The 13,601-nt window shown below is 42.1% G+C and overlaps 1 protein-coding gene across 1 annotated transcript in view; it reads left to right on the top strand.

The window, feature by feature from the left end:
- Nucleotides 1-1,406: 1,406 nt before the first annotated feature.
- LOC131135469 (kinesin-1 heavy chain) overlaps nt 1,407-13,601 on the top strand; it is a 33,924-nt gene continuing 21,729 nt past the window's right edge. Inside the window, exons 1-2 of the mRNA XM_058081361.2 lie at nt 1,407-1,762; nt 13,448-13,535. Coding sequence (XP_057937344.2) covers nt 1,637-1,762; nt 13,448-13,535 — 214 coding nt within the window. The 5' untranslated portion in view covers nt 1,407-1,636. The remainder of the gene's footprint in view (nt 1,763-13,447; nt 13,536-13,601) is intronic.

The following is a 13,601-nucleotide window of genomic DNA, read 5'->3' as shown; positions in this document are numbered from 1 at the left end:
CTCGTCCACCTGGGGCAGGACCTCATTCCCGACCAGGAGGGAGCGCTCCGCCATTTCCAGACTGAGAACCATGGCCTCTAGTGGAGGTGCTGATTCTCATCCCAGTTGTTCACACTCAGTTGCGAACCGCCACCAGTAAACGTTGAAGATCACCATCAGGTACATATTGTCTGCAAATAACAGAGACAAGATCATCAGTCCCCACATTTTTAGCTGTGCCTACAAATTATGTCCATGAAAATGATGAACAGTGACAAAGGGAAGCCTTGGCGGAGGCCAACGTTCTCCGGAAACAGGCTCGACTTACTGCTGGCAATGCGGACCAGGCTCCTGCCCTGTTTGTACAAGGACCTAATCCCGTGGGGGACACTGTTGGATGCCTTTACTAGGTCCACAAAGCACATGTAGACCGCTTGGGCAAACTCCCATGTACCCTCTAGGACAGGGGTCTCAAACATGCGACCCGCGGGCCAAATGTGGCCCGCAAGACACTAGTTTCAGGCCCCCGCCTTGATATGAAAGTTTAATGTTAGTGCGGCCCGCGAAAGTTTGATATGGATGCTGTATGGTATCATGTACCCAGAAAAAAATATTATGTTTGATTAATGTTCATGTTAAAGGTTAAATAACTCTTAACAGTTATCCTCCCTATCCGTGTGGAAGTGGTAAGTTTTGGCTATTTAAGTTTAAAGGAAATAACTTGAAGGCTACCGTTTAGGTCGCTAGCTCTCTAGTTTGCGAGTTAGCATGTGTCTCAAGACCCTGCAGTTGCGCAATATGTTGTAAATAAAAAGAGTATAAATGTGACTATAGTCGTGTTTTGTCATGTCTACAGGGCTCTAATAATGCTTTGTTCATTTTAATCTGAAAAAATAATTTGTCTACCCACCAACTATATGAGCTGGCGACCTAAACGGTAGCCTTCAAGTTATTTCCTTTAAACTTAAATAGCCAAAAATGTACCACTTCCACACGGATAGGGAGGATAACTATTAACAGTTATTTAACCTTTAACATGAACATTAATCAAACGTAATCATTTTTTCTGGGTACATGATACCATACAGCATCCATATCAAACTTGCGCGGGCCGCACTAACATTAAACTTTCATATCAAGGTGGGGGCCTCAAACTAGGGCCGCGTGTTTGAGACCCCTGTTGTAGAGACTTGAGGAATTCAGGGCGAAACTCTTTGCCACTGGGAAGCATTTTGACCATTTTGACCACCCCACATACCTCAGTATTATGATCATTATTCTCGTATGTGTTGGCTATTATTGGAATGCTATGTTAGTTTATTGTACAGAATATCGGATGACTTATGTGATTTATGTTTATGAAGAGGACCACAACAACACAAGCGTCGAGTGACGTCACCGCGCTCCACATCCACAAGGTTGGGCGGGGCTCGGTGGCGGCTCATCCCCCGGTGTCATGGCGTCCTAACAGCATCGGACTGAATGAGAGCAAAAACAAGCCTTTTTGTCTCCGAGGCCCGACACGCTAACGCCCTTCCCGCAAGCCCACGTCGCGACCGAGGGGCTCGGCCTCGCTTTTCGCCACCCACGGCCGCCCTCCGGGAGCCAGAATACACTTGACTTTCAGCATTAAATCTCCCGACGTGAACGGTGGAAGATGGCCGACCCGGCGGAGTGCACCATCAAAGTGATGTGCCGTTTCAGACCGCTCAACAGCTCCGAGGTGACCAGAGGAGACAGATACATTCCCAAGTTCCAAGGGGAAGACACTGTTGTCATCTCGGTGAGTGAGATGTCACCCATAACGTTTTGTTACTGACTTGATTGAGGCCCCGGGCTCAGTCAGCAGTACGCCATTTTTGATTGTCTTGTGGCTACCGTAGTTAGCACCTTTAGCTTGTTAGCTGACGTTAGCAAGGTTTGACCCTCTCAAGCTGGACGCCAGGGAGAGGCTAATGGCGACCAGTGAGCTGCCCGTGGGATTCAATGAATATAATTCGTTATCCTAGCCGACGGCGGCTCTTAATACTACTGTTTAGCGTTCCTGCCGGACGGCTGTGTCACGAAGTGTCAGCCATCGCCAGTAGCCCGGCCACGGCTAACGAGCTGTCATTCAACAAAGCCTAAACACTGGCACCGCATACATGTTAGCAGGGTTAGCATGCTATACACTTTAAACACATTTATTCCAAATCAAATAATTGATCGATCATATGTTGAGTGTCATATGTTGAAGAGCAGGTGCTAATCTGTTTACGTGGGTGAGCGTTGCTTTGCCCGTGGCTAACAGACACTAAGCTACCTGCTAGCTTAGCCGGCCTTGGCGAGCTGCCCTATTATGTTGTTTAGTCAAATATGAAATTAGCCGCACGGCTAGCCACGTCAGCATTATTTCCTTTTAACTGGAATCCTATATCAACATTGGGTTGTTTATGTTCAAGTGTAGCCAGGGAAAAGTCACTGGAGGTGATGCTAAATTGATGAAAATATTAACTGTGACGTCTCTGGAATTGGCTGTGACAGAAGTCCCGTCTCAATCAAACACGTTTATCACTAAATTACAATATTTTTAGGCTCAAATTTGCAATTTCGGTCACAGTCCAAAAACTGGCACCGCCTTTGATGACATGTGGTCTTGTGCTTTGTGTGATGATTATGTAGTTGTTCCTGACAGTACAAATAGGACAGTTAATGAAGTGTCAAGGCAAAATCTGACACTACTTGAGGATCATTTTTTTTATAATGCCACACTAAATTTCAACCAGGGGTCACACTCATGCACTGATATACAGTATGTGGAAAGACTGAATGTTCCGTCCATTTTCAGTTGGCTTTGGCCTACTGAAAATGGGTCACAGGTGGGCTGGAGCCTATCCCAGCTGACTTGGTGTGAAAGGTGGAGTACTTTGACACACATTCACAACACTCACATTCACAGCAATGGAGAATTCTGAGTCTCAAATCCGAATAACATGCATGTTTTGGGTGGAAGGTTGAGCTACCGGAGAAACACCACACAAACACGGGGAGAACATGCAAACTCCACTTTTTGGATTGTGAGGCAGAGACGCTAATCACTATTCCACTGTGCTACCAGATGGAAGTACCTAACCGTTTGAGTGGTTCTATAAAATGGTGGTTAAACATTATATTCATTAAATGCTCTTTATGGACTTTGGTGCTTTGCAAAATGGCCATCCATTGAGAGAATGCAGCTTCCTAACAAGGAATTTTTATGGTGCTTCACACTTTGAATGTGGCGATTAAAAATCATGTATGTTTCCTGGGCTCTGTAAGCAATGTAATTGCATGTCTAATTTTACTATATTGATGAACAGAGGCCACAGAGCTGTGACATAATATATCAACTTTGCTAAAATATATTCTATATTGTTTGTAATTATGCTCCACAATGTTTGCAATTACAGTACTTCTACATTCAGGGCTGCAACAATTATTCGGATAATTTGAATACCTCCATGACAAAAAATGGTAATGGTTTTATTTCATTTGAACATGCATCAGGTTTGTTTTGTTTTATTTTATTTTGTTTTATTTTATTTTGTTTTATTTTATTTCGTTTTATTTCGTTTTATTTTATTTTTTCTCACGTACTGAAGTATGAGGTGATATGACTATACAATTACGTAATGGGTACCATAGTAACCAAAAATAGTTGAGATTTTTTTTTTCTTCTTCGGGGAATCGATTATGTCATCCACACAGGACAAATAAGAAAGCGGGTGTTTGAAGAGGCTACAAAAAGCGGCAAGGCAACAAAAGGAAAACGAAATTCAAAAAGGAGACAGAAAATGTGAAAAAGTTGAACACCGTGATGGGAATCCGTCGTAGCGCCGCACTTGGCTGTCACCGCTGTGTGGAAGCAATGAAATCCCAGCGGTTGTCGGTGTGGCTGACGGAGAAAACACCTCTACAGTAAGATGCACACGTTTCAGAATTACCACCCATCGTATTTTAGTCTGCTATGTTGAATAGGTTGTGTGGAAAAGTTACTTGTTTGATTGTGCCGTTTGAGCCATGAACGTCATTGCGAAAATGAGCGACGTTACTGTGAAAATCAATAATTATGTGTAATGACTTAAATTGATGTGCCTCTTTCAGTCTCAGCTCTGCTGTCTTGTCAGTTGGTGCTTTAGCTCTGCCTTCCCGTGTTTCCAAGTCTGCTCTCCAACCACACTTGGTTTGTAGGCTGTTCAGCCCTTAGTACTTACCCCTTGCCCCTCGATGTAAGGAGAACTGGGACGCCACTTGATGCTCGTGAACAAGAGGAAAGACAAGGGGCTAGAATTGGGATGCAGCCCCAGTCATGTCTTATTTACATAACGTCTTTTAAACACTATTCCACAATAGAAACAAGGTTGTAGGCATTATTCATTGTATACGAATGTCTTTTTGACACTGATATATTTACTGCTGGGGGCGGCAAACATTCATCATGGACGTGAGGCCACATGTACATTAAAACGGGCTATAAAACCCATTCACACTGATTTAGAAAGCGGATTTAAAACAATAATTGACGGTTAAGCAACTCTAGAGTAATTTACACTTTCCATTCTGTGTTTTGAAGGCAACCAATCTCCATCTCTGTCTTTCCCTGTTCGCCAAGTTCTCGTCTTGAAATGTTTCTTCCTACTCAAACTATTGGCACATCGCTCAAAGATTCGCTTATCATCCCAGTAAACATCCTGTGTCTCGTATACTACTATGTTTGTGTCGCTGAGCGGTATTACCCCCAATACGTCACTTCCAGAACTGAGCTGTGACGTACTTTGGCATGGCTGGCACCATGAATTATAAATATAATTTCTGCTAATTTACTGTTGGCTTTCAACAAATGTACAACATAATAAGCAATATGTATATTTTTAATCAAAATTAATCATGTCAGGGGCGCTTTAGCTATTTTGAAATAACTCATTTTAACTACTCTCTGCTTTTGGCTAGAAAACTAGTCAGATGACTAGTAAGTGGGTGTTTTTTGGTAAAACCGCTTAATACACAGTATGCACTCTACTACTAGTTCGCATTGGGTTTACAAACCATTAACCGCTTAATACTAAGTATGCACTCTACTACTAGTTAGCATTGGGTTTAGAAACCATTAACCGCTTAATGCACAGTATGCGCTCTACTACTAGTTAGCATTGGGTTTAGAAAACATTAAAGATACAGTAAACAGAAAATGACAATAATAAAAAAAGCTGAAATCAAGGTAACACAAAAAAACCTAAGCCAGTGACCCCACTAGTCATGTAGTCACGCAATAATAAATCAAACAACTAAATGAGAAGAACACATTTCCGCAGTGTCATTCATGGTGCGATCAACAAAAAAAACAAGTAACTTTTCCACACAAGATAGCGGCTTAAAATCTGATAGGCGGCAATTGTGAAATGTGTGTGCAAATCAGGAGATGGACTGCTATTGTGGTATGCAAGTGCCACCTAACGGGTACATGTCACGGTGTTCAACTTGTTGTTTCGACACACTTTCTGTCTTTTTTTTACATTTTGTTTTTCTTCTGGGTTTTTTGGCCCTCTTCAATCTTCCAGGAATCGCCTGTCTGCTTTCCTGGCACTTGAACATTTGTGACCAGATACGCGACATGTCTTGTATTGACTTTCCCTTTGTTTCTTATTATCGGGAGAATGACAGTAACCAGTAAAATGTCTTGTCAATTGACAACCGCTTGTCACAGGCTAAGCCTACCTATGTCAGTGTGTGTGATCCCTCACGTTTCAATCTCATTCGACTTTTTGTTTAGACATATTGCCTGGCTGGGGGGGGGGGCATCTAGCTAGGATGTTTTCGTCCCAAGGTCAGGCTCAGGTCAGGTCAAGCTATTACGTTTAAGGGATACGTCAATCATTGATCATCTGATGATCAACATGCCCAGATCATCAACAGTTGAGTCTACCATCCCATGCAGCCCACCACTACACCTTCTACATATCCTAATATACATATATGCATTATAACGCCCCTGTTCATCAATATAGTGAGATAATCATTTTATAATATATATATATATAAACTAATGGGGCTGTGTAATTAAATTTTCCGTAGTTGTGATACATTTAATGTTGATTAAGATGATCAGGTGTGGGCATATTTTCTTGATCAAACATGGCTGGCTGGCAAACACGTTTTTGTGTTGATATAAAATACTCCTTTTGTGGGGGGGTTACATTTTGTGTGAATGTGTAAAAATTGCTGTCGAAGCGCCAGTGAAGCCGCACCCTTGTGGTGGCTACAAGCTAGCTCTGTCACTGCTTACAAGTGAACAGTGTGCAGCGAGCCGAAAATCACTTGTGCTCTTACTCAATCTACGCCATCACAGGTGTGCTGGCATCAGGCTGAGCAAGCACATGGACGTCATGGTGTCCAAAAAAGTACTAGTGGAAGTACAAGGACGGTGAATGGCCGTGTGTTTGGGCATCTGTCAAGAATGAATAGTAAGCATTCTGCACAATGTGCAGTATCAAGGTTTCTATTAAGTGCCGGGGTCTAAGTGATCTTTTCCAACACAAAGGTTCTGTCAAGCACAAAGATACCACTAAAGCTAGGAGGTAGAGAAGGGGATTCACATCTTGCAAACAACTCGTGGCTCCCAAACAACTTCGTCAGACCAGCCCGCGATTGCAGTTAAAAATGTAAAGATTTCTAAAAACACATCTCAATGAATCAGAATATTTTTTGAAAGATAATTTAGTCTATTTATAGTTATAGTTAATAGTTCAATTCATTAAGTGAAACTCTAAATTCACTACACACATCGTGGACTATAGATATGTGGTTCTTAATAATTTTGAAATTATAGTTTCTATATGTGTACCTTAATGATGTTTTAAGGAGGCGTGGAGGGCTTCGTGGCACATTGGAGGGGGTCCATCATGATCTGTTATGCTTTTTCATTCAGCTGGTGCAGGGTTGTCAAACGGTGGAGGGTTACGCTCAGATGTTGCAACGGGCATCCCTCATAATGAATAGTAACAGCTGGGTTTTTCAACGGGACAACACTGCAGTTCACAATGCTCGCTTGACCAGGGACTTTGGGCCAGCCTGTATGTTCACCTGATTTAAATCCCCATAGAGAACATTTGGGGATGGATGGCAAGGGAAGTTTATAAAAATAAAATCAGTTCCAGACACTTGGAGCAACGTTCCCAATAGCTTCCAGGAAACACTGTTTCAATGTTTAATCTGTGATTAACAAGAACGGTGGAGCTACTCATTACTTATTCCGACTGAGAATTTTTTGTTCTGGTTTAGAGAGTACCGTATTTTCCGGACTATAAGTCGCACTTTTTTTCATAGGTTGGCTGTTCCTGTGACTTATACTCCAGAGCGACTTATAAATGAAAAAAGTGTTTGTGTTACATAAACACTGGACACCTTTTGTGTTCATGTTTATTTTTGGTGTAGCTGAATAACCATTGTGTTAGCATATCTTACACCTATTCAGCCTGTTCTCTATTCTTTTATTGTTACAACTTGCCTTCCAAGAGGACGTAATGTCTGTTTTGGTCAAGTAGTTTGTAAAATAAATTACCTGCAAAAAATGCGACCTATACTCCAGTGCAGGGGTGCTCACACTTTTTCAGCTTGCGAGCTACTTTTAAAATGACCGAGTTTAAATGATCTACCCACTACAAAAATGCAAAACATCTATTTATTTTAAAATGTATTGAGGATTATTTGTACATACAATGTATGTTGATGTACCTTACATAACCAAATGAGCCAATATTGCAAAACACACAATTAACTATTAACATTTTTTGTAATTACCTGAGTTTACTTTGATGACTTGCACTGAATTGAATCAGCCAGGGATGCATAGTCCGGACAGTAGCTGCTGATAGCCAGGTTATCCAGGCAAACGCACTTCGAAAAAGACATTGTGAAAAAAAAAGTCCACCTCCCATTCCATGTGGCAGTGATATGTTTTTGCCTTTTTACTTGGTCCAGCTACTTCACTCATTTTAGTGACCATAAACTTTAGCGAGGGCTTAAAATCTGACGCAATTCGCCGACTAGCTTAGCACTTTGCATCGTTGTTTACGCATAAGCGGTGACCTAAAGGTCAAAATTCAGTTGTCATCTGACTGGTTGTCCTGTATGTCAATCAAGTAACGGGGATGGATGATAGGCTGACATCGTAAGTTCTGCTGCACTTAGAGACGTTGTTTGATTTGATTGGTCACCTGAAGGGCAACATTCAGTTATCATCTGAATGGCTGCCCTGTATATCAATAAAGTGATGGCATTGATGCGAGGATGATATTTTTTTAATGTCACGCCGCGATCGACCGGTACCACCTCATCGCGATCGACTTAATGAGCACCCCTGCTCCAGTGCGACTTATGTATGTTTTTTTCTACCTAATTATGCATTTTTGGCCTTGTGTGACTTATACTCCGGAGCGGTAATCTGGATCAGGTGATTGATTGATTGAACTCTTGGACAAAACAGTGCAGGACAGAGAGGGTCAGGGCAGCCCTACAGCTTGTACCTGGGGTATCTTGTCCCTGGTGCATGCCCATATAAGGAGGTCACCGGGAAGATGGAGCTGGATGGTGACTTCTCAAAAAACTAGTCATCCCAAACCTCTTTCAGGGCTCACTGCCAAATGCGCAAACTTCATTATCTGACACTTTGGCATCGTTTAACACAAGAATACAACATTCTAACTACATTTATAGGTCAGAAGAAAAAAATAAATAAATTCCTGAAAATCTTGGCACATGTTGGCACATGTATAAATGGCATGGCATGTTTGATCCAAGTATTTCTCACAGCTGCAGTGTAGAAAATGTCAGATCGCCACCATGGCGTCATATACTGAAGAGCGGTTGTGCTGTCTTTGTGGGAGTGACAGTGAGGGCGAGGCTCGTGCATGCACACGCACACACACACACACAGTCGCTGGCAAAGAGGCTGCACAGTGAAAGCAGTTGAACATTAAAATAGTGCTGAATACTGACATATTTTAGTGCCAAGGACACTTTGATATTGTGCCTTTTCTCCGTTGTGACCTCTCTCTAAGAAAAGAAAGCAAAATATCCATGTGGGTGCGTCCAGGTGAAGCCATGTCGCTTACATGTGAACTGCTGATATCACCTTGTGCTTTGCCTAGCAACAAAGTCCACTGAGAATTCTCTCATTGTGCAACGTGACTCATGTTTGAACAGTATCATAATAAGGCCATCAGGAAGTGGCAAGCAGATCCTTTCAAACAACCCTTCGCACTGTAATTATATTTTCATTTAGGCTGGTAATCCCATTAGACACAAGTGTAGGTAATAAGGCCAGTTGCGGCAATGACAATGAGAATTTGACAAAACCATGGGCTGCACTATTGTTTGCTGCTGATATGGTGCAGTGTGTCTGTCACCTGTGGGCAGGTTTTACACACAGGAAGAATGATCAGCCTTTTAAGAAGACAGGCCAAGCAGCGATTGACATGAGAATGCCTGTTTACTGTAGAATATATGAGCTGTGATGTGTAACCAAGGCGATGTAGCTGCTGTAGTCTGAAATGTGCTTCAACGTACAGGTACTATGAATCTGGATACAGATATGTGATTTGGAGTTTTACTCTATGAAAAGGTCTGCCCTCCACTGAGTTTTGTTCTAGTTTGTACATTCATAGAATTGCCAAAGCAACACATCATGTTTGCCGAAGACTTTTGCACAGTCAGTAGTGTATGTAATTCATCCATATTTTATTCATGCACTCATAATCCTGCACTCAGCAACGATGGTTAGAAGATGCCTGCTAACATGACAGATTCTTTTGCTAGGCTAGACGTCATCACATCTTTTGTACAAGCAATATGCTGACACTCGGGACTCTTAATTTTGTGGCGCAGGGTGGCGGAGCGGGGCACAGCCCACGCAGTGGTAATTTGTTCCAATGCACCACTGTACGCAGACAATGTGGTAATTTGGTAGACTGGACTGTGCCGAGATGGGCATGGCGGCGCACCAGGGGAGGAGTCCGCATTTCAGCTTGGTGCAGTGACAAAGCTCGCCAGCTCTGACCTGGTCTATTCGTGGCGCAGGCGAAGCGCAACCTGCGTAATGGTAAATTGGCTGACAGGCGGACAGTGCAGACACGCCACCAAAACCTCACGGGCAGGTTTCACGCTGTTCAATGTAAGCGTCTCATCCAGCATGTACATTTTTGTATTCATTGTCCCATCACATCTGAGACATGATCCACAAACTCAACCTGACAGCAGCTGAAAGTATGATGCCAAGCGGGCCAAGCGGGGGTGGGCGCAGTGGTGCGGGACAACGCTCCCCCCCTGAATAAATGGTGAAAACTCCACCAGACTTTTTGACGATCCCAAAAAATATAAATGTCTATTCTGTTGGCTTTTAAAAACAAATGTCATATATTTTGTGGTACATGATCCATGGGTCCATCACGGCTTTTGTCTTGACTCGATGTTAAAGCAATGGGAACCAAAGGCACTATTTCCCGCTATGAAATTTGCTTTAACTTCTTCAAAACTTGGGGTAGTGAAGTGAATGAGGTGTCAAATTAAAGTTCATGTCATGTTGTATCACATACACTTAATCATAGTTTTGATTTCATTCATTCATTCATTTTCTACTGCTTACCCTCACAAGGGTCGCGGGGATGTTGGAGCCTATCCCAGCTGTCTTCGGGCGAGAGGCGGGGTACACCCTGGACTGGTCGCCAACCAATCACAGGGCACATATAGACAAACAACCATTCACACTCACATTCATACCTATAGACAGTGGCTAATTAACCTAGCATGTTTTTGGAATGTGGGAGGAAACCGAAGTACCCGGAGAAAACCCACACATGCGTGGGGAGAACATGTAAACTCCACACAGAGATGGCCGAGGGTGGGCTTGAACTCAGGTCTCCTAGCGCCTTGATTTCATTCAAGCTGTAAATGCATTAATTATGTTTGTTTGTTTGCATCGACAATTAAGTTATATCAGATTCCCTGACATAAAGCAACAGGGATCAAGGAAATTTACTTGGATACTTGGATACAGTGTAAGTTACTTTATCGTTTGGGATTTTATCATCCTAAATTAACCAATATTGTCCTTGGATCCTGATACGAATCAAATTAATTATTAAAAGGAATTGGGTTTTTTCTTTATTTCGAACATCATCCAAAGCACAACAAACCAAACATAAATCAACACAAATAAAAATACCTACGTACATATAAACATACACATGTTCGAAAGGGAATGGGAAGAAGTCTTATCTAGTCCCACTCCCCAAACCACCCAGATTCCAACCTCATCCCAACAAAACATATATTATTCCTTGTCTACCAGAATGAAAACCCCACATCCAACCACCCTCACCCAGCTTGAGGCACCCAACTACGTGCCAAGAGCAACCAGTTCATTACCAGTCATCGTATCGTACATAGTCCAGTACAAAAGAAAGAAAGGAACCACTCCAACTATACAGTCACCACACCAGTCATCACAAGCTAACATAGATATAAAAAACATCAATGTTATGGTATAGTTTCAGTGAGATTGAAAAATAAATGTGACAGAAAAAAGAAAAATATTCTTTAAAATACCTCAAATTAAATAATCACACTTGACTCAGTGCTAATTGAGCCACCCCATTGTCAGCGCTTATAGAAGAGTATTGGCATTGACGTCATATTGAAAATGTTCTGAGTTGAACCTTAAAAATCCTTGCAGTCACTTGTCACTTTGCCCAGCATGTGTTTGTAGCCATACACTATAGTTTTAGAATAATTACAGTGTGCTTTGAAAGCTAGGTTGTCATATGGCATGTCAGCAACACTTGAAAGAACGTTGTTTTTTTTTTTACCTGAGAAATGTTTGCACTGAAGGGTCCCCGACATGATTCATGAATTTTGCTTAAAACATTATTGTTTGTAATTATGTTCTACATTGTTTGATTTTTGAAAGCAAATGATGGCAGCAAACATTCATCCTCGACGTGAGGCCACATGTACATTAAAACGGGCTATAAACCCCCTTTATGCTCATTTAGACGCCCATTTAAAACAGTAATTGAAGGATAAGCAACTCTGCAGTAATTTACACTTACCATTCTGTGTTTTGAAGGTGGCCAATCTATCTCCATGTTCTGCAAGTTCTCTATTTCATCTCCAAATGTTTCTTCCTCCTCAAAGTGACACATGGCTCATATCTTGGCTAGCATCACTGTAAACATCCTCTGTCTTGTACACTGCCATGTTTGTTTACCTGAGTGATATTCCCTCGACGATGTCACTTCTGGAAATGAGGCTGACCTGTGAGAGCTAGTTCAGCCATGGACTGGAAATGTCATTTTTTGTGCTTTACTGTGCTTTCAAAAATGTAATTATGTACAAACAATATATACTATATGAAACAAAGTCAATGAATCATGTCAGAGACACTTCCAATATACTCATAATAATAGGAAAAGTGAGATATGCACACTATCTTTTGTTGACGATCTCAACAAAAGGCCCGGCCACGGCTGTCATTCAACAATGCCTAAACACTGGCACAGCATACATGTTAGCAGGGTTAGCATGCTATACACGTTAAACATATTTATTCCAAATCAAATAATTGATCGATCATATGTTGAGTGTCATATGTTGAAGTGCAGGTGCTAATCTGTTTACATGGGTGAGCGTTGCTTTGCCCGTGGCTAACAGACACTAAGCTACCTGCTAGCTTAGCCGGCCTTGGCGAGCTGCCCTATTATGTTGTTTAGTCAAATATGAAATTAGCCGCACGGCTAGCCACATTAGCATCATTTCCTTTTAACTGGAATCCTATATCAACATTGGATTGTTTATGTTCAAGTGTAGCCTGGGAAAAGTCACTGGAGGTGATGCTAAATTGATGAAAATATTAACTGTGACGTCTCTGAAATTGGCTGTGACAGAAGTCCCGTCTCAATCAAACACACGTTTACCACTAAATTACAACATGTTAGCCTCAAATTTGCAATTTCGGTCACAGTCCAAAAACTGGCACTACCTTTGATGACATGTGGTCATTGGTCGAATATTCATTCATTTTCTACAGCTGATCCTCACAAGGGTCACGGAGGTGCTGGAGCCTATCCCTGCCGTTTTCGGGCGAGAGGTGGCGTACACCCTGGTCTGGTCGCCAGCCAATCACAGGGCACATATAGACAAACAACCATTCACACTCACATTCATACCTATGGACAATTTGGAGTGGCCAATTAACCTAGCATGTTTTTGGAACGGGGGAGGAAACCGAAGTACCCGGAGAAAACCCACGCATGCACAGGGAGAACATGCTAACTCCACACAGAGATGGCCGAGAGTGGGGTTGAACTCGGGTCTCCTAGCTGTGAGGTCTGCTCGCTTAACCACTGGTCAAATATTACAAAACATTGAATTTTTTGTGCTCCTCACTCTCTTGCAGAGCAAACCGTACATGTTTGACCGAGTTTTTCAGTCCAGCACAACACAGGAACAAGTCTACAATGCCTGCGCCCAAAAGATTGTAAAAGGTGAACATCTTTCTTGACTCTCCACTACAATTGGAGTTCTCATGACAGAATACTGTATTTAATGTA

The sequence above is a fragment of the Doryrhamphus excisus genome, linkage group LG11 (assembly GCF_037039965.1).
Source record: "Doryrhamphus excisus strain RoL-2023G ecotype Guam linkage group LG11, RoL_Dexc_Guam_v1.1, whole genome shotgun sequence".
NCBI lineage: Eukaryota > Metazoa > Chordata > Actinopteri > Syngnathiformes > Syngnathidae > Doryrhamphus > Doryrhamphus excisus.
The sequence above is the reverse complement of the archived record's forward strand: the minus strand, read 5'-3'. Positions and strand labels throughout refer to the sequence as shown.